Below are 20,814 nucleotides of genomic sequence, written 5' to 3'. Positions count from 1 at the left end.
CTTCCTGACCTTCCTGATCTTCCTGATCTTCCTGACCTTCCTGATCTTCCTGATATTCCCGATCTTCCTGACCTTCCTGATATTCGCGATCTTCCTGACATTCCTGACCTTGCTGATCTTCCTGACCTTCCTGACCTTGCTGATCTTCCTGACCTTGCTGATCTTCCTGATCTTCCTGACCTTCCTGACCTTCTTGACTTTCCTGATCTTCCTGATCTTCCTGATCTTCTGACCTTCCTGATCTTCTGACCTTCCTGATCTTCTGACCTTCCTGATCTTCCTGACCTTCCTGAACTTCCTGATCTTCTGACCTTCCTGATCTTCCTGACCTTCCTGATCTTCCTGACCTTCCTGACCTTCCTGATATTCCTGATATTCCCGATCTTCCTGATATTCGCGATCTTCCTGATATTCCTGATCTTCCTGACCTTCCTGACCTTCCTGATCTTCCTGACCTTCCTTATCTTCCCGATCTTCCTGATCTTCCTGACCTTCCTGATATTCCTGATATTCCCGATCTTCCTGATATTCCCGATCTTCCTGATATTCCCGATCTTCCTGATATTCCCGATCTTCCTTATATTCCCGATCTTCCTGATATTCCCGATCTTCCTGCGTCGTTGATTGCATCGATCATTATAAGCTTTTGGTGACAGTTTTTCATCGTTTTTGGATCCAAAATGCCATGTGTCTTCACATTTGTTGCCACCAGCATCTTTGAACTGTAATTACAAACTGACAAACGTCACACCGTGCAGTAAGTAATTCGTGCTCTTTGAGCAACAGTTAATCTCTCAGCCATGATGGATCAATCTGAAAGCAAACAAAACGAGAAAGGCCTTTGGTAGAGCACATACCTCCACCTGGTGAACAGTTTACGTGCCGTTGTAGTTATTTTATATAATTGCGCGATGACTTGCTATTTTGCCTTCGGTCCTGCGCTCCATGCGTATACCATTTGGTTATGCTTTCGTCAATTTCGTCCTTCTCCAGAACCACTGTTTGTTGTCATTCCTCCAAGGTGTGTTACTTGGTTTGCTCAAGTGGAAGGCAAACTCCAACCAGCTGGTGGATATCTTGCCTCAGTTACGACATATGCATGGAGGAGAGATTGTGAAGGTACGAATCGTATCCATTGATTATACAGCATATGTGATTCTTGTCTTTTGCTGAGATTAGAAAACCTGATTTTTCATGCTCGTGCTCTGATGGTTTTGACGTCAGAATTTGAAACATTCATTCATTACTTGCAAAATCGAAGATCTGTACATTGGTCGGTCGACTTTGTTATTCTCCGTTTGTTTGGTCAATTTTCATCCGATTGACCTGAAAGTTAAAGAGCAATTTCATAGTGCATCACGGAATTGGGAAACCAACTATTTTAAGGTCAAAGGTCAACTCGAGGTCAAACTTTTAAAATCAATTTTCATTTGAAAAATAATCGATTTTCATCCTATTGACCTGAGCTATGATTAAGATCATCAACTTTAATGTTGATGAACAATTTTACGTCTCCATGGCAACTTCTTTTATGAGGGGGGTGGGGGGGGTAGGCATTGATTTTGCAAGGATCGTGCTCTGCACAATGGCTTTCTTGTTTATTTATTTTATTTATTTATTTCCTTTCTTCCTTCCTACCTTTTTGACCCATCAGTTTTTGCAGGACATTTTGGACACATTGTTTGCAATTTTGGACGAATCACCTGAAAAGTACAGCACCTTGGTGTTCCAGGCTCTGGTAAGTTGGTTTGGGGGCTTGTGGTTTGGGCCTGAAAAAAAGCCTTTTAAAAGCTAAAGGACTGTTTAGGTGGACTTGTGTTTTGCCTGACTGGAATGCGTTTACACGTCAGGACAATCTGTGATATCCATTTCATTGTGAAAAATGTCTTTGAAATTGCAGTAAAATCTTTGAAATGGTGTTTTCCTCTTTTCTTCTTCAACTCACAAATTGCATCTCTATCTGTCGTGACATCTTTGCAAGATATTGACCTATAATTGTCAGTTAATTTGGTATTCTCAAGTATTCTTCTTTAACAGGTGCACATCATCAACTTGCTGCGAGATGCCAAGTTCCATAACTTTCGACCTGTCATGGATATGTATATTCAGAAGCACTTTGCCGGGGCATTGGCCTACAGGTGAAACGGTGGCGTGGGGGTAGGGGTGGGGTGCCCATTCTGAACCAGGGTTGTCCCAACCTGCACAGTTGTATTTTAGAGTTGAGCTCAGCCTTCCATATGCAATACTCTTGACGATGTTCGAGAAAATAATTTCATCACAGTTATTGTTATGCTTAATGACTTTGGACAGTTTCAGTAAATTGTTGTGGATCCATGTTGTAGGTTTATGCAGTCGTTGCTGAATGCTTCCACAAATGTGAGCTCGCTTGTATTGTGTCCTAATGCAATGTGTATCCTAAAGTCGAGTAATGTGGTCTTTGTCCCAAAACTGAAGTTCGATATTCTTGAGATTTTGTGAGATTTAATTGGACTAGTACACCCGCTCACTATAGGAGGGGCAATAAGGGTCATTCCTTTTTGTGGTATATAGATTACAGTCCATCTACGGTCGGGTCTCAAGAACATTGGGTGTGTGCTCATTTACCAAGTTTCTTGTGGAGAGATCGCCAAGTGGTTTAAGCATTTGAGCAAGCACTCCATTCATAACCGTTAAGGAACAGCTGGCTTGGCAAGCCATAGCTAGCTGCTTGGTAAATGAGAACCACCAGGGCTTTCTCCCTTTCAGTTTCGTGTTAAACAGCAGGATCGAGTTTCAAAAGTTCGCTCCGAAAAACGCCACGGTCACGCCAGAAAGGGCCATGTTATTAACCCATCATTTGTGGGGTATATAGAGTACGGTAGATTTTCGCTCAGTTCTGTCAGTAAACCTTACTTCACGGATGTCGGGATTCCTCCAAATTTCTTCATTTAGTGTTATAAAGAGCATTAGCGACTGTTTAAAAAGCTAAGCATACGTGTTTGTGGTTTATAATATTTTTACTTCCTGTCGAAGCCGTTGCTCCCACGGAAACGCCATTGCAACTATTAGCTATTTATACACATTATCACTGCAGGAAAAAACGCTTTGGAGAAGTGGGGCATTATTAGTACTAGAGAAATACCCGTGCTGCGCATGGGTGGGAGGCCAGAAGCAAGCAGGCAATGCAGATACGGTGAATGCTAAAGCATGAAACCAATAAATTCCACATTCCTGTAGCACCTTCAGTCGCACGTCAGACATGGACAGCAAGTTCGTGAAGGACTTCCATGAAAAACGTACCTGTTCGCAAACAAACGGGTACGTTCACTTAGAGAAACATCAATCGTGGGTCCGTAGCGAATCTGCATATGGCGATGGCAAAATATCAGAAATAGAAGGTTTTTTTAAATTTTAAACGATTCATATAAACATCCATTGAATCATATCACACGCAAATCATCAAAATCTAAACAGTATCTTTAGAATTTCAATAAAAGCCACATCACTGTTCATATCGGTAAATATTATTCCATCGTGTTTCAAATCGTGATCGATACACTATGATCGTGATGATCGTGATCGTGAATCGTGATCGATAATCGTGTTCACAATTGCGATGTCGTATGTACTCCCGGTACGTGTACCAAATTCCCGAAACGTGTAACTGTACCAAATCAACAGTTGAAAGGATTTTGAGCCGATAGGTGTTACGGCCTTGGCAAGATCGATGGAGACAGCGATCTGTTAGATCTGATCCTCCTTCATGCCGAAGTGTAGATCCTCCTTCATGCCGAAGTGTAGATCCTCCTTCATGCCACATGCGATTGATGCAGCTGTGCAGCGATCGGTGCAGTCGTTTGTGCGGCACACGGTGCAGCGATCGGTGCAGCCGTTTGTGCGGCATACGGTGCAGCGATCGGTGCAAACGTGGACTCCCACACTGCCACATCCTGCTGATACTTGCTCCCGCATGACGTTATTTTCCCGGGTGCCGCACAAACGGCTGCACCGATCGAGATTTAACGGATGTTTATATAAATCGTTTAAAAGAAAAAAAGCCTTAAATTTCCGATATTTAGCCTTTCCATTTGGGCCTCCCAATTGAAGCCCCGCCCATAGGGCGGGTACCGTTGCTCGACGTAAGAAGACGTCACAACGAATGTCATGCAAACGCGAATGTTATGCGGGAGTCCATACCTGAGAATGCTGGAGACCAAAGCTGAAATTGGGAAAACGAAATAGCCTATTTTACTCCTGGGGATCCCAGGATTATCCACCCAAAATATCTTTGCGATCGGTTCAGCAGTTTTTACGGTACCTTCGAACGGCCGACAGACATTTGGTGAATTATAGTAAGATTAATATTGTTGTAATAACATTAATAATATGCAATTATCATTAATTTTGTTATTAAAAGCGTCTTTGGAAAAACGCCACTATAAAGCTAATTTAACATTGATATACACCTCAACGTGCAACCCCATTGATGGCAATGGCGGGGAAAACCCGCTCGGGGGAGAAAACCCCCTTAGGAAGGGGGCAAATGAATGCACAACAACCTTCATTTTGTAACCCTTCATCATCCTGTCAAGTTTGCTTGAGATTGGATAAGTAACGACGGAATGTATTGGGGTCAGAAATTCATCAGACAGAAAGACAGACACCAAATGGCATATTTTAGTATGATGATGATGAGGCAATGCAGTCCTTCCAAAAATTTGTGATTGTCTTTTAGAGAACTCCTACGCTGTCTCCAGTGGTACCTGGATCGATCGGTCGGGGCAGAGCGACAAGACAGCCTTCAAGAAGCCTTAAAGGTGAAGTGTTACTTTATTTCTTTCAATCTTCGCTTTTATCGATGACGTCACAAATGGCATTTACCTCGGATTTTATTGCCCAAACGTCTTTCCTCATTTTTTCATTGCTTCCATAGGCTTTGGAGTATCTCTTCAAATTTGTAGTACAGTCACGACGCCTGTTCGTCCAAGCGACAGGTGGCCGAGACGAAGACGACTTCCGAGGCAGCATCTGTGCCTTCTTCCGTTCGGTGCAATGCTGCCTCGCACAGGAGAGCAAGGGGGCGGACACTGTTGCCTACACACAGGTTGGTCACTACAGGGTTTATTAGAGAGCCGATGTAGCATTAGTTCTGCTTTTATTTTATTATACTTTCTTTTTCTTATCCAACCAAGGACGTAATTTTTTTCGCACTTTTTGGTCTCGTGGAGGATATTGTGCATGATATCACATGTGGCACAAGGAGTTTGAAAGAATCGGCGTACTTTGCTGGGACTTAGAGTGGGGATTGGAAGGCGGTAGACAAGTAAACACAGCATAATTTTCAAGTAGGGATTTTAATCTGAGGTCAGAGCACCATGAGACAGTGCTTTCATGGGAATGCCAAATAGGGCAATGCAATGTATATGTAGTATAATGGAGGGAAAGTACTAGGAGTGGAGAAAAAAACATGGAAACACCAATGTAAAGTCACTCAATAGGGCAATGGACCACCATGTGCAGCCAGTACGGCCTGAATGCGCCATTACATAAAGTCCACCTGCGTCTGGAATTCTGCAGGAGGGATGTAGCATCATTCTTCCACGAGAAAATCAATCGACTCACACCTGTTTGATGGAGGTGCAAAACGCTGTCTCAGGTACTGTTCCAGAATATCCCAAAAATGCTTGATTGGCTTCAGATCTGGTGACTGAGAAGGCCATGACATATGGATAACATCAGTCACATGCTCATCAAAGCACTGGGTGACCACACGTGCTCTGTGAATGGGGGCTTTGGGGTAGGGGGCGCTTCTTGCGGCCATGCTAGCCATAATTATAGGCATCCAGGCCTGTGCAGCATTTTTATAAATGACCCTAAGCATGCTGGCATGTTACTTGCTTGATTAAAACATCGGCCACACCTGTGGAAGCTGTTGCTTGGTATCCCTCATTTATCCTGGTGTTTTCGTTTTTTGTCCACGACATGTATGTTGTATGTTTCATCTATTCCTCCAAGATGATTTGACTGAGGAAGCTGAAACTTTCATGGAAATTGACGACACCCTGGCGGCGTTTTTCCTGAAGATTTGCTTGATTCCATCAACTTGTGGAAAAAAAATTCCTGCCACTTGGCATTTTCTTCCTTTGGAGGAGGGAGGAAATGCAATTCGAATTATCCGAGCTATAAAACCAGAATGTATTATATGTGCACATAAGCAGTATGCATGTTTGTTTCATGTACATAACCTGGGTTGTTTTAATTTTCGGGAGCGATTGAGGCAGTCACAGACACACAAACCTGGGTGAAAACACTGTTGTTGGCAGAGGTTATGATGATGAAGAAGAAGAACCACCTTTAGAGGCCATTTTTCCCACAGAGTAGGGATTGGCCTTTTTTGGGCACCGTGGTCCCCTTTTTGAAGCAATGTTTTATGGCTGGATGCTCTTCCTGCCGCCAACCCTGTTAGTCGCCTCTTGCGACACACAGGGAATTACCAGTGAACTGGTACTCAATTTGCGGACCTCGGAAGGATGACAGGCTGAGTCAACCCCCCTGGCGTTAATTCAGCGATCGACCGGGATTCGAACCCAGGATCCCAAGCCGGCACCCTAACCGCTAAGCCAACACCAGGCTACATGATGGAGGTAATGTAAACATTGTAGCAGCGTAGAACAGATTAAATCAATAGGTCACTGATTTGAGGTATGCTAACCACAATTCGGAGAACGCTTGGATTCGGAAGAGGGTCAGAAAGCAGTATTCAGGATTGCAAAGCAGATAGCGAAAGAGAGGTGTGATGTGATGGGGGTGAGTTGCTTGAAGGATGAAGTGGGACAAATCGTTGTGGACCCAGATGGAATTAAAGGAAGATGGAAAAGATATATGGAAATGCTGTTGAATACAGAGAATGAATGGGATGGCAACATAGAGAGTAATCCAGTTTTAGGACCGGCAGAGAAGATAACTGAGAAGGAAGTTGAGGAAGCGATAAAAGCAATGAAGGGTAGAAAAGCGGGAGGGCCGACGGGAGTTGTGGGAGATATGCTGAAGGCAGCAGGAAGTTGGGGTGTGAAGAGAATGACAAAGATCTGTAATCTGGTGGTGAAAGAAGGCCGCATTCCAGTGGATTGGGAACTGAGTACCCTCGTCCCTCTATACAAGGGGAAAGGTGACCCTCTGGAGTGTGGCTCGTACCGAGCGATAAAGTTATTGGAGCATGGAATGAAGGTATTGGAAAGGGTGTTGGAGAGGAGGATAAGGAAGAAGGTGAAGATCGACGAAATGCAGTTTGGATTTATGCCAGGAAGAGGAACGACAGACGCGCTTTTCATTGTGAGGCAGTTGCAGGAGAAGTACATGGAGAAGAGGAAGAAGTTGTTTCTTGGGTTTGTTGATCTGGAGAAAGCATTCGATAGGGTACCACGCAAAGTATTGACATGGGCATTGAGGAAATTAGGAGTGGAGGAATGGTTGATCAGAGTAGTGATGGCAATGTACAAAAGAGCGCGCACAGCTGTAAGGACGAAGGACGGGAACAGTGGTGAGTTTGAGGTGAAGGTGAGAGTGCATCAGGGGTCGGTACTAAGTCCACTACTATTTGTAGCTGTGATGGAGGTGCTGGCTCAGAACGTAAAGGAGGGTTTACCGTGGGAGTTGTTGTATGCAGATGATCTGGTGTTGATTGTGGAAAGTATGGATGGACTGAAGGAAAAGATGAACACGTGGAAGGAATGTATGGAGACAAAAGGTCTGAAGGTGAATATCGGAAAGACGAAGGTGATGGCAAGTGGTAAAGCATGTGGTGAGGTGGAAAGAACTGGGAAGTGGCCCTGTGCTGTGTGCAGGAAGGGTGTCGGAGTGAACTCCATTCAATGTACAATGTGCGCTGAGTGGGTTCATCAAAAATGTAGTGGTCTGAGAGGGTCATTAACCAGTGTGGCAGCTACATTCAAATGTAAGGTGTGCACAGAGGGAGCTGCAGATGGAGGAAATGTTGAGTTGGATCTTGGAGACGGCGTGAAGCTGGAAGGTGTGAAAACATTTTGCTACCTCGGAGACATGCTGAATGGAGAAGGTGGATCAGACTCGGCAACGGTTGCTCGAGTGAGATGTGCATGGAAGAAGTTTCGGGAACTGAGTGGCGTGCTGATGATGAGGGGAGTGTCGTTGAAGCTGAAGGGAAAGATGTATGCTGCATGTGTGAGAAGTGTTATGATTTATGGGAGCGAGACATGGGTAATGAACGTAGAGCAGCAACGAAGGTTGGAAAGGGTGGAAATGCGATTGGTTCGACGGATGTGCGGAGTATCGTTGAGAGAGAGGAAGACAAATGATGAATTGCGAAAGATGATGGGAATAGAGCCTGTGATTGATGCTGTGAAGAGGAACAGGTTGAGATGGTTTGGTCATGTGTTGAGGAAGGATGAAAGTGACTGGTTGAGAAGAGTGGTGGAAATGAATGTAGAAGGAAGCAGAGGACGGGGAAGACCGAGAAAGACTTGGCTAAAGATGGTGGAAGAAGAAATGCGGGCAAGGGGGTTAACAAGGAGAGATGCAGAAAATAGGGCAAAATGGAGAAGATTGTCATGGGGACCGCAAGGCTAACCCCCGCGCTAGCAGGGAAAATGGCCTTTAAAATGCATGTTGTTGTTGTTGTAACCACAATGGGAAGTGTGGAGAAGCTTACGTTTTGGGGCGTTAACCCTTCGTCTGAGCAAAAGGTCCAACAAAGGCCTATTAGGCATTTTGCTTCGACGAAGCATTAACGTACAAAACATGAGCTTCTCTTTGCTTCGCACTGTGATTAACGTCCTGTTTATTCCATCTATATAATTGATCTACCTGTCCGCCGACGCAGGTCGATACTTGCCTAACTATGAGTAGTTATTCATCCTACTTTGTAGCAGCGTAGTCTGAACCCCACGAGCATGTGAGATGATTCCGAGAGCATCTGCCTCATTTTCGCTCGAGTTGGAGCTGCCAAGACCGAATGTCACAAAAGTTGGTCAGGCCTCCAATATGAAAATACAGATTTAAACCAGAAAGATGTACTATTTTGAATGGAGTACGTAAATCGGTGAAATGTCGTTAATACATTTTTTTTTTTTTTTTTTTTTTTTTTTTTGTATACTGAATCGAGGCTCGTGAAAGTGTAATGGTTAAAGGGAGTTTTTATATATTTTATTTCAAAAATGGAATCCATGATGCGGTGGGTTTTATTTAATTTCCTTCGTTTAAAAAAAAAAAACGGTTTTCGGGAATTTTATCAGTGTCTATTTTATTTTAATCGGTAACATTTTAGTGCCCTTCCAACTTGTCTTGGGGGCATTGGGTGTGGGTGTGTGTGTACGTGTACATACTTGGGTCACATGTTGTCCGAACCAGGCAGGGCAGATGGACATTTGCTGACAAGCCAGTAATGATGTTGTAATTCTGAGATTAGCATGGCATCCGGAAGCTTGGACTCCAAATCTTGAATATTTTTTGCCTTTATCTGGATTTGAATGCGCATTTTCTGGGAGGCGAGACCACAGTTCCCTCACGGCTAGCAGAGCATGGCCTTGTTTTAACTCTCGTATTCCTATGGTAAAAACGAACATGCATGATAGTGTATGATCTTGAATTTTCAAAATACTGTATAATTGCTGGTAATAGTTATTCTCTACCACGGCAGGGCCAAATCGAATTGGTCGTAAATGGTCACCATGTGCTCCTTTTCCAGGCAGCCTTCCTAGGATCTTTCCCAGGAGTGTACGGTGAGCTAATGCGGCTGCTGGGGCCACGAGAGGTCGCGGGCCTGGTGCGGGACACTCTGGGAAGTTTGCCAGGCCTGCTGCACGTGGCGCAGGTGTTACGCGGCGCACAGCTCCAGTGCGTTGGACAGACCGTGCAGAGCCAGCTCTTCGCCTGTCCCGGTTCGTCACTCAATTTCCCTGCTGTATATTAATGGTGAAAACAGCAGATTGCACAGTTGGTGAAGCAGATGTGTGCTGTCCTCCTGAGATGATGGTGACGTCCGTTGGTGTTATTGTCTAACATCGGAATAGCTCGGTGACTAACGCATTCCCTAAGGAGTTGCAAATCGTATAAGGGAGAGTCAATAAGTTTTTTCCCCACCTTTCTAAGCCCAAAACACAAGTTCTATCCCAATAGCACCAGAAACGCAACGACTGCTGGGAGGAATATCTGGCAGCAATGGCTGGACACAATGGAGAAAGGGAAACGGAAGTCTTCGCTCAACTTAGGATTTGCAGGAACGATTCCTCCCTTAAGACCGAATTTGCAAAGTCCATTTTGTGACTTTGGTACTTGTGGAGGCGTCATTTTGGATTTCAAAGGATGCCATTCCATGGGGTGACTGATTGGGTCAAAATAAACAAATAATTACCATTTTATAGCGAAATAAAACAGGGGATGTAGTGGAGAATTATCAACTCTTCTATGTGGAAGAGATGCATTTTAATGTGAGAGTGAGGACGAGCACTCATTGTGATTTAAAGGAATGAACCCTGGAATGTTCTTCGTTTCGATAATGTTGTATTTTATGCACATTGAGTTCGGAGTCAACTGTGGATTCGGCCCCCACGTAGTATCATTTATGTGGGGTGTGCCCAGGTAAGGTTTGGGCAGGTATTTGTGATTTGCTTAGGGTGCCGGCAATAATTTGCACACTCTTTACGATCTTTGGGATCTTTAACATCCACCAACTAGTGAGAGCACATGAGACGTCCATCCGAGGAATGACCCACTTCATGGTGTAACGTCCCACGAAGTACCGATCTGAATGACCCACTTCATGGTGTAACGTCCCACGAAGTACCGATCTGAATGACCCACTTCATGGTGTAACGTCCCACGAAGTACCGATCTGAATGACCCACTTCATGGTGTAACATCCCACGAAGTACCGATCTGAATGACCCACTTCATGGTGTAACATCCCACGAAGTACCGATCTGAATGACCCACTTCATGGTGTAACGTCCCACGAAGTACCGATCTGAATGACCCACTTCATGGTGTAACATCCCACGAAGTACCGATCTGAATGACCCACTTCATGGTGTAACGTCCCACGAAGTACCGATCTGAATGACCCACTTCATGGTGTAACGTCCCACGAAGTACCGATCTGAATGACCCACTTCATGGTGTAACATCCCACGAAGTACCGATCTGAATGACCCACTTCATGGTGTAACGTCCCACGAAGTACCGATCTGAATGACCCACTTCATGGTGTAACGTCCCACGAAGTACCGATCTGAATGACCCATTTCATGGTGTAACGTCCCACGAAGTACCGATCTGAATGACCCATTTCATGGTGTAACGTTCCACGAAGTACCGATCTGAATGACCCACTTCATGGTGTAACGTCCCACGAAGTACCGATCTGAATGACCCACTTCATGGTGTAACGTCCCACGAAGTACCGATCTGAATGACCCACTTCATGGTGTAACGTTCCACGAAGTACCGATCTGAATGACCCACTTCATGGTGTAACGTCCCACGAAGTACCAATCTGAATGACCCACTTCATGGTGTAACGTCCCACGAAGTACCAATCTGATTGAACCACTTCATGGTGTAACGTCCCATGAAGTACCAATCTGAATGACCCACTTCATGGTGTAACGTCCCATGAAGTACCAATCTGAATGACCCACTTCATGGTGTAACGTCCCACGAAGTACCGATCTGAATGACCCACTTCATGGTGTAACGTCCCACGAAGTACCAATCTGATTGACCCACTTCATGGTGTAACGTCCCACGAAGTACCAATCTGAATGACACACTTCATGGTGTAACGTCCCATGAAGTACCAATCTGAATGACCCACTTCATGGTGTAACGTCCCACGAAGTACCGATCTGAATGACCCACTTCATGGTGTAACGTCCCACGAAGTACTAATCTGATTGACCCACTTCATGGTGTAACGTCCCATGAAGTACCAATCTGAATGACCCGCTTCATGGTGTAACGTCCCACGAAGTACCAATCTGAATGACCCACTTCATGGTGTAACGTCCCACAAAGTACCAATCTGAATGACCCGCTTCATGGAGTAACGTCCCACGAAGTACCGATCTGAATGACCCACTTCATGGTGTAACGTCCCACAAAGTACCAATCTGATTGACCCACGTCATGATGTAACGTTCCACAAAGTACCAATCTGATTGACCCACTTCATGGTGTAACGTCCCACAAAGTACCAATCTGATTGACCCACTTCATGGTGTAACGTCCCACAAAGTACCAATCTGATTGACCCACTTCATGGTGTAACGTCCCACAAAGTACCAATCTGAATGACCCACTTCATGGTGTAACGTCCCACAAAGTACCAATCTGATTGACCCACTTCATGGTGTAACGTCCCACAAAGTACCAATCTGATTGACCCACTTCATGGTGTAACGTCCCACAAAGTACCAATCTGATTGACCCACTTCATGGTGTAACGTCCCACAAAGTACCAATCTGAATGACCCACTTCATGGTGTAACGTCCCACAAAGTACCAATCTGATTGACCCACGTCATGATGTAACGTCCCACAAAGTACCAATCTGATTGACCCACTTCATGGTGTAACGTCCCACGAAGTACCAATCTGAATGACCCACTTCATGGTGTAACGTCCCACGAAGTACCAATCTGATTGACCCACTTCATGGTGTAACGTCCCACGAAGTACCAATCTGAATGACACACTTCATGGTGTAACGTCCCATGAAGTACCAATCTAAATGACCCACTTCATGGTGTAACGTCCCACGAAGTACCGATCTGAATGACCCACTTCATGGTGTAACGTCCCACGAAGTACTAATCTGATTGACCCACTTCATGGTGTAACGTCCCACAAAGTACCAATCTGAATGACCCACGTCATGGTGTAACGTCCCACAAAGTACCAATCTGACAGGTTATATTCGGGCCAAGAATCGAACTGAGATGAGACGACTCGGAGACATCTGCCATCCTGTCGGGATATGGAGGTCTAATTAAGAACAATAACTCTGCTAGTTGCTTGGCATCATTGTACTGTACTAGGGCATTGCCCGTACTATATCTATATCTAAAATTATATCCCCCCCCTCTATTTACATGAAATGGTTTGGTCCAAAGCGAACGGCTTCCGGAGTTTGGTAAAGAAATCGCCATCGCGTGCACAAACGCGCAGGAAAGCGATTGAATCGCAAATTCGTTTTTATTAGTTTTATATTAGTTTTAAAACATAGTTTAACGCCAACATAGTTTGCAAACGTGAAATAAATGAATACGCTCTCAAATGTGCCATCCGAGGCAGAGTGTGTCCGCCACGTTCGGCACACGCGCTAGTTCGCTGCTCTCTGATTGGTTGAATCGTTTTTTGGACATAGCTCGGTAAGTAATTGTCCGATTAATATGAAACCTTGAAAAGGCACATCCTCGGGTCCCCAGCAATATACCTGGCAAGTTAAAAGTATATCGGACCCGTGGTTGTCGAGAAACAGCGGTCACAGACAAACAGACGTACAAACGTACAAACGTACAGAGATTACTGGAATTATAGATAGATAGTATAGTATAGTATAGTATAGTATAGTATAGTATAGTATAGTATAGTATAGTATAGTATAGTACAGTATAGTATAGTATAGTCGTTTAATCTGCATATGAATTTAATTCTCCTTTAGCATGTGATTAATTGTGGAAGCCAAATCATGTCAGAACTGTTATTGTTTTAATTCTTCATCGTTGGACCATTATGACGATGTGTATCAGTGGACCATTATGGACCATTATGACGGTGTGTATCATTGGACCATTATGACGATGTGTTTAATTGGACCATTATGATGGTGTGTATCATTGGACCATTATGACGATGTGTATCATTGGACCATTATGACGATGTGTATCAGTGGACCATTATGACGGTGTGTATCATTGGACCATTATGACGATGTGTATCAGTGGACCATTATGATGGTGTGTATCATTGGACCATTATGACGATGTGTATCAGTGGACCATTATGATGGTGTGTATCATTGGACCATTATGACGATGTGTATCAGTGGACCATTATGACGGTGTGTATCATTGGACCATTATGACGATGTGTATCAGTGGACCATTATGATGGTGTGTATCAGTGGACCATTATGACGATGTGTATCATTGGACCATTATGACGATGTGTATCATTGGACCATTATGGACCATTATGACGATGTGTATCATTGGACCATTATGATGGTGTGTCTCATTGGACCATTATGATGGTGTGTATCATTGGACCATTATGACGATGTGTATCATTGGACCATTATGACGATGTGTATCATTGGACCATTATGGACCATTATGACGATGTGTATCATTGGACCATTATGATGGTGTGTCTCATTGGACCATTATGATGGTGTGTATCATTGGACCATTATGACGATGTGTATCAGTGGACCATTATGATGATGTGTATCATTGGACCATTATGACGATGTGTATCAGTGGACCATTATGATGATGTGTATCATTGGACCATTATGATGGTGTGTATCATTGGACCATTATGACGATGTGTATCATTGGACCATTATGATGGTGTGTATCATTGGACCATTATGACGATGTGTATCAGTGGACCATTATGACTATGTGTATCATTAGACCATTATGACTATGTGTATCATTGGACCATTATGACGATGTGTATCAGTGGACCATTATGGACCATTATGATGATGCGTATCAGTGGACCATTATGACGATGTGTATCAGTGGACCATTATAGACCATTATGACGATGTGTATCAGTGGACCATTATGGACCATTATAACGATGTGTATCAGTGGACCATTATGGACCATTATGATGATGCGTATCAGTGGACCATTATGGACCATTATGACAATGTGTATCGGTGGACCATTATGATGATGCGTATCAGTGGACCATTATGGACCATTATGACGATGTGTATCAGTGGACCATTATGGACCATTATGACGATGCGTATCAGTGGACCATTATGACGATGCGTATCAGTGGACCATTATGGGCCATTATGACGATGCGTATCGGTGGACCATTATGGACCATTATGACGATGCGTATGAGTGGACCATTATGGACCATTATGATGATGCGTATCAGTGGACCATTATGGACCATTATGACCATGCGTATCGGTGGACCATTATGGACCATTATGACGATGCGTATCAGTGGACCATTATGGACCATTATGACGATGCGTATCAGTGGACCATTATGGACCATTATGACGATGCGTATCAGTGGACCATTATGGACCATTATGACGATGCGTATCAGTGGACCATTATGGACCATTATGACGATGCGTATCGGTGGACCATTATGCTGATGTGTATCCGTGGACCATTATGATGGTGTGTATCATTGGACCATTATGACGATGTGTATCAGTGGACCATTATGGACCATTATGCTGATGTGTATCAGTGGACCATTGGACCATTATGACGATGCGTATCGGTGGACCATTGTGGACCATTATGACGATGTGTATCGGTGGACCATTGTGGACCATTATGACGATATGCAAAGTGAATGTTTTGTCGACCTCGTTGTCTTTTCTTCTCTCGTTCTTTCTTATTTTTTCATCTATCTTTGGTGACCCATTTTGACAGCCGTGCTCCATTTCTGCTGCTTTCTGTCAGAAATCCCATTGCTCTGTCAGGATGTGAGGGATGAGAGGGTGTACATGAACACTTAATTTCCTCAAACAAAATTTATATAAATCACCATAAAATAGGCCACAGGATGTTATTAATGAATATCTCCTTTTTAATTTGCCCGCTGTCTCCGACAGAAGCTAGAAGGATTCTACTTCCTGTTGTGCTGCGTTATCTTCACTCTCACCTGCAACATCAGCAAGAGCTACCTCTGTGTGCCTCCATACTTGGAACTCTCTTCTCCATCATCAAACGAGATTCCACGGTTTGTACATTCTTTTTCGTGCGACCTGGTTGGCAAATTTATTTGAAATCTTGCTATAACCATGAGTCAGGTGGCTTGCAGTAATTCCACTTTTTGTCACTTCTTTAATCCAAACATCCTGGCCTGTTAATGGAGCAAATATTAGAGCATTGTTACCCTCGCCTGAGGAGAGGGTATTGCACTGGAGTCCGTTTGTTTGTTTGTCCGCACAGAATAAATATGATTTTCTCTGCAACCGTTGGTCCGATTGACAGGAAATTTTCACCATAGGTGCAACTCCACCTGCAGAATTTTTTAAATGATAATTATGACGTCATAGGTCACGTGGTTCGGCCGCCATATTGGAAAAACCGAAAAACTTTGCACCTCTATCTCGGAAAGCGCTGAATAGAATAAATTGAGACATGGCTCATTGTAAAGAACTCTCCATGGGGAATAAAATATGTTAATGATGTCATAGATGCCTCCATTATGACGTCATAGATGCCTCCATTATGACGTCATAGATGCCTCCATTATGACGTCATAGATGCCTCCATTATGACGTCATAGATGCCTCCATTATGACGTCATAGATGCCTCCATTATGACATCATAATTTGACAAGTACAAAACTTCATCCGATCAAGATGAAATTTCTTGAGCATAATCTACGAATAAATTAGTTTAGAAAACAAATAATGATGACGTCATCGGTCACGTGGTTCGGTCGCCATATTTGTTTTAACACAAAAGCCTTAAAAAGCACTGAAAATACATCCTGGCGAGGGTTTGCAATCTCTGATTACTCTTTTTCGTGTTTTTTGTTTTTTTTACTACTGTCGCATTTACAGGTGTAACCTCTTCACTTCCTGGAACTGTTAATAACGAGTCAGGTGATGAGTTTCAAACCGGCGAAACAGTTGCTTTGCGAATAGCCGGCTCGATGCAGAATCTGGGCATCAACACACCCGGATGAAGAATGTGCCGAATGAGTAAATATTTACGAGAACGATATTTAGGAAATAGATAAACACCTAACAGACCAATGGATGAACCTAGAGCGTCACGACCACGACCCTTGTACACGTCAATGTATATGAGTGGGTTCCGTCTCGGCAGTCCACAGAGCGGCCAGACGTGAGCTCCAGGTGTGCAGGTCGAGAGCCCCTGGACACGAGTAGACAGGCGATGTTGAGCTCTGCCTCGTACTCGACAGGTGAGAAGGGAGAGCAAGCAGAGAGCAGACCAATTACCATCATTATAATTATATTATGTGAGTGTGTGTGTGTGTGTGTGTGTATTTGTTCAGGTGTATATATTTGTGTACAAGTGTGTTTAATACAGTATATACACTGCGGCCACTCACTTGTATTTACTTGAAATTATAGGAAATCAACACCTCTCCATATCATCCACTGGTTTCTCTCGTATTTCCTATATTCTCATGATTCCGATTTGCGTCCAGGAACACAACAATTATGGTTAATCGTTTTGACATTGCCACTCTCATAAATGCTGAAAATATGTTAAAAAGACTTTCACTTAAATATTTCACGCCAGCAACGGCAGGTTAAAGGTGCCTGGACGAGTAGAAACAGATCACTGAAAAGACGCACACAGTCAGCGCATGCGCGAACGGCCTCGGTAGCATTAATGCGTCATTTCGAAAGTCGCGTATTGAGAGGAGTTGGGAAACTTACACTTTTGAGAAAAACACTTTCATAGCCATTACTTCAGACTTACCTGGCTCACCTGCTCCTTTATTCTTCAGCTAACCGTGTCCCACCAGGCCTTGCTTCCTGTGTCAGATGAGTTGGACCTCTTGGCAGCTACTCTCCCTGAGGTTCTGGTCTGCATCCTGGTGGAACTCCTTGGCCGTTCACGTTCGTCAGCGACCCATCGTGCTTCGCATGAAGCCACCAATATCGTGGTATGATTATTCAAAGTGTTATTGGGAGCACGCGTACCTTTACATTTCAATGAAAGTTTTTAACTGAAGCGCTCATGACAACGAAATAACATGTCTGTTGTTCGTTAATATCCAAGAAACTACGCTGCGGACAGACAGACGTTCAAAGAAAATGTTTAACAGAGGATTATATTTCCAGTACCTGGCAAAGTGTTTGCACTTATCAACATTCGTATCAACATTCATAAGTTTTCCATGAGTTTCAAAGGTAAAAATCCAGGATGTCTTTCATTGATGTTTGGACAATTATGTTCAATATTTTTGACATAAAGATCAATTTGTTATGAAGATTCCACGAGCTGGTAGATGGTGCTGACTCGTCCGCTTACTTTCTCCGTTGTAACAAACATGGCGGCCCAGTGACCAAACACTATTGAGCTTGTTGGCAATTTCTATCTATCTATAATTCCAGTAATCTCTGTCTGTCTGTACGTTTGTTTGTCTGTGACCGCTGTTTCTCGACAACCACGGGTCCGATATACTTTTAACTTGCCAGGTATATTGCTGGGGACCCGAGGATGTGCCTTTTCAAGGTTTCATATTAATCGGACAATTACTTACCGAGCTATGTCCAAAAAACGATTCAACCAATCAGAGAGCAGCGAACGATCGCGTGTGCCGAACGTGGCGGGCACACTCTGCCTCGGATGGCACATTTGAGAGCGTATTCATTTATTTCACGTTTGCAAACTATGTTGGCGTTAAGCTATGTTTTACAACTAATAAAAACGAATTTGCGATTCATTCGCTTTCCTGCGCGTTTGTGCACGCGATGGCGATTTCTTTACCAAACTCCGGAAGCCGTTCGCTTTGGACCAAACCATTGCATGTAAATAGAGGGGGGGGATTGTCACCGTACTCGCAAGCCGTTCGCTTTGGACCAAACCATTTCATGTAAATAGAGGGGGGGGATATAATTTTAGATATAGATATAGTACGGGCATGCCCTAGTACTATAAAAGGAGCAGTGTGTGCGTGCATCCATCCGAGCTGCACCCATTGGTTGGACATTTCGCCTGGCTCCACCCACAATTTCTATACTATAAAAGGAGCCGTGTGTGCGTGCATCCATCCGAGCTGCACCCATTGGTTGGACATTTCGCCTGGCTCCACCCACAATTTCTATACTATAAAAGGAGCCGTGTGTGCGTGCATCCATCCGAGCTGCACCCATTGGTTGGACATTTCGCCTGGCTCCACCCACAATTTCTATACTATAAAAGGAGCCGTGTGTGCGTGCATCCATCCGAGCTGCACCCATTGGTTGGACATTTCGCCTGGCTCCACCCACAATTTCTATACTATAAAAGGAGCCGTGTGTGCGTGCATCCATCCGAGCTGCACCCATTGGTTGGACATTTCGCCTGGCTCCACCCACAATTTCTATACTATAAAAAGAGCCGTGTGTGCGTGCATTTATCCGAGCTGCACCCATTGGTTGGACATTTTGCCTGGCTCCACCCACAATTTCTATAAAATAAAAGGAGCAGTGTGTGCATGCATTCATCCGAGCTACACCCATTGGTTGGGCATTTCGCCTGGCTCCACCCACAATTTCTATAAAATAAAAGGAGCCGTGTGTGCGTGCATCCATCCGAGCTGCACCCATTGGTTGGACATTTCGCCTGGCTCCACCCACAATTTCTATACTATAAAAGGAGCCGTGTGTGCGTGCATTTATCCGAGCTGCACCCATTGGTTGGACATTTCGCCTGGCTCCACCCACAATTTCTATAAAATAAAAGGAGCAGTGTGTGCGTGCATCCATCCGAGCTGCACCCATTGGTTGGGCATTTCGCCTGGCTCCACCCACAATTTCTATACTATAAAAGGAGCCATGTGTGCGTGCATTTATCCGAGCTGCACCCATTGGTTGGACATTTCGCCTGGCTCCACCCACAATTTCTATAAAATAAAAGGAGCAGTGTGTGCGTGCATCCATCCGAGCTGCACCCATTGGTTGGACATTTCGCCTGGCTCCACCCACAATTTCTATAAAATAAAAGGAGCAGTGTGTGCGTGCATTTATCCGAGCTGCACCCATTGGTTGGACATTTCGCCTGGCTCCACCCACAATTTCTATAAAATAAAAGGAGCAGTGTGTGCGTGCATCCATCCGAGCTGCACCCATTGGTTGGACATTTCGCCTGGCTCCACCCACAATTTCAATACTACAGCCACCATCTTGGTGCTTGCTGCCTTGCGAAGTCGAATAACTCATTGGAGCTGTCATGTTCACAATCGCCATGCGTCCCTTAAAGTTTTCCTTTAAGTGTAAAACGACCAAAGCGACAGTTAAATGGATTTTGAGCTGATATGTGTCACCGGCCTTGTGAAGATAGGCCTCAGCGATTGAGGGAGCGGTCTGTTGTCTATACCACTACACCTTTAGAGGTCATTTTTCCTCGCAGAGCGGGGGTTGGCATTTTTTGGGCACCGTGGTCCCTTTTTTGAAGCGATGTTTTACGGCCGGATGCCCTTCCTGCCACCAACCCTGTTAGTCGCCTCTTGCGACACACAGGGAATTACCAGTGAGCTGGTACTCAATTTGCCGACCTCGGAAGGATGATAGGCTGAGTCAACCCCCCTGGCGTTAATTCAGCAATCGACCGGGATTCGAACCCAGGATCCCAAGCCGGCACCCTAACCGCCAAGCCAACACCAAGCTATAGGTCTGTTGTCTATACACCGCCCAAATAACTATGCTGGCATTCTCTCAAACAGGGCTTTTACGAAGGAATGGACGTTACGCAGGTCCAAGCTATTATTCCGGACTATTTTATCTATACTATAAAAGGCCCCGAACATGCGTGCGTTTCTCCGTCCGTGGGTGTCACACTTTTATTATTTTTTATTCATTGTAATTGAAGGGGTACACGGTATAAAACAAATTG

The 20,814-nt window shown here is 44.3% G+C and overlaps 1 protein-coding gene across 4 annotated transcripts in view; it reads left to right on the top strand.

Annotated features, from left to right (window-relative positions):
• The window catches only part of DOCK4 (dedicator of cytokinesis 4), a 267,843-nt gene that overhangs the window by 167,970 nt on the left and 79,059 nt on the right, over positions 1–20,814 (top strand). For 3 of the 4 annotated variants that reach the window (XM_078786872.1, XM_078786871.1, XM_068131478.2), the window contains 8 exons: positions 1,022–1,119; positions 1,655–1,738; positions 2,038–2,138; positions 4,715–4,796; positions 4,913–5,083; positions 9,701–9,893; positions 15,842–15,969; positions 17,723–17,881. In XM_078786872.1, coding sequence (XP_078642998.1) covers positions 1,022–1,119; positions 1,655–1,738; positions 2,038–2,138; positions 4,715–4,796; positions 4,913–5,083; positions 9,701–9,893; positions 15,842–15,969; positions 17,723–17,881 — 1,016 coding nt within the window. The remainder of the gene's footprint in view (positions 1–1,021; positions 1,120–1,654; positions 1,739–2,037; positions 2,139–4,714; positions 4,797–4,912; positions 5,084–9,700; positions 9,894–15,841; positions 15,970–17,722; positions 17,882–20,814) is intronic. The other variant, XM_078786873.1, reaches the window with a different exon arrangement.

The sequence above is a fragment of the Myxine glutinosa genome, chromosome 11 (genome assembly GCF_964187855.1).
Source record: "Myxine glutinosa chromosome 11, kmMyxGlut1.1, whole genome shotgun sequence".
Taxonomy (NCBI): Eukaryota; Metazoa; Chordata; class Myxini; order Myxiniformes; family Myxinidae; genus Myxine; species Myxine glutinosa.
Note: the sequence above shows the minus strand (reverse complement) of the source record. Positions and strands in the feature narration are given on the sequence as shown.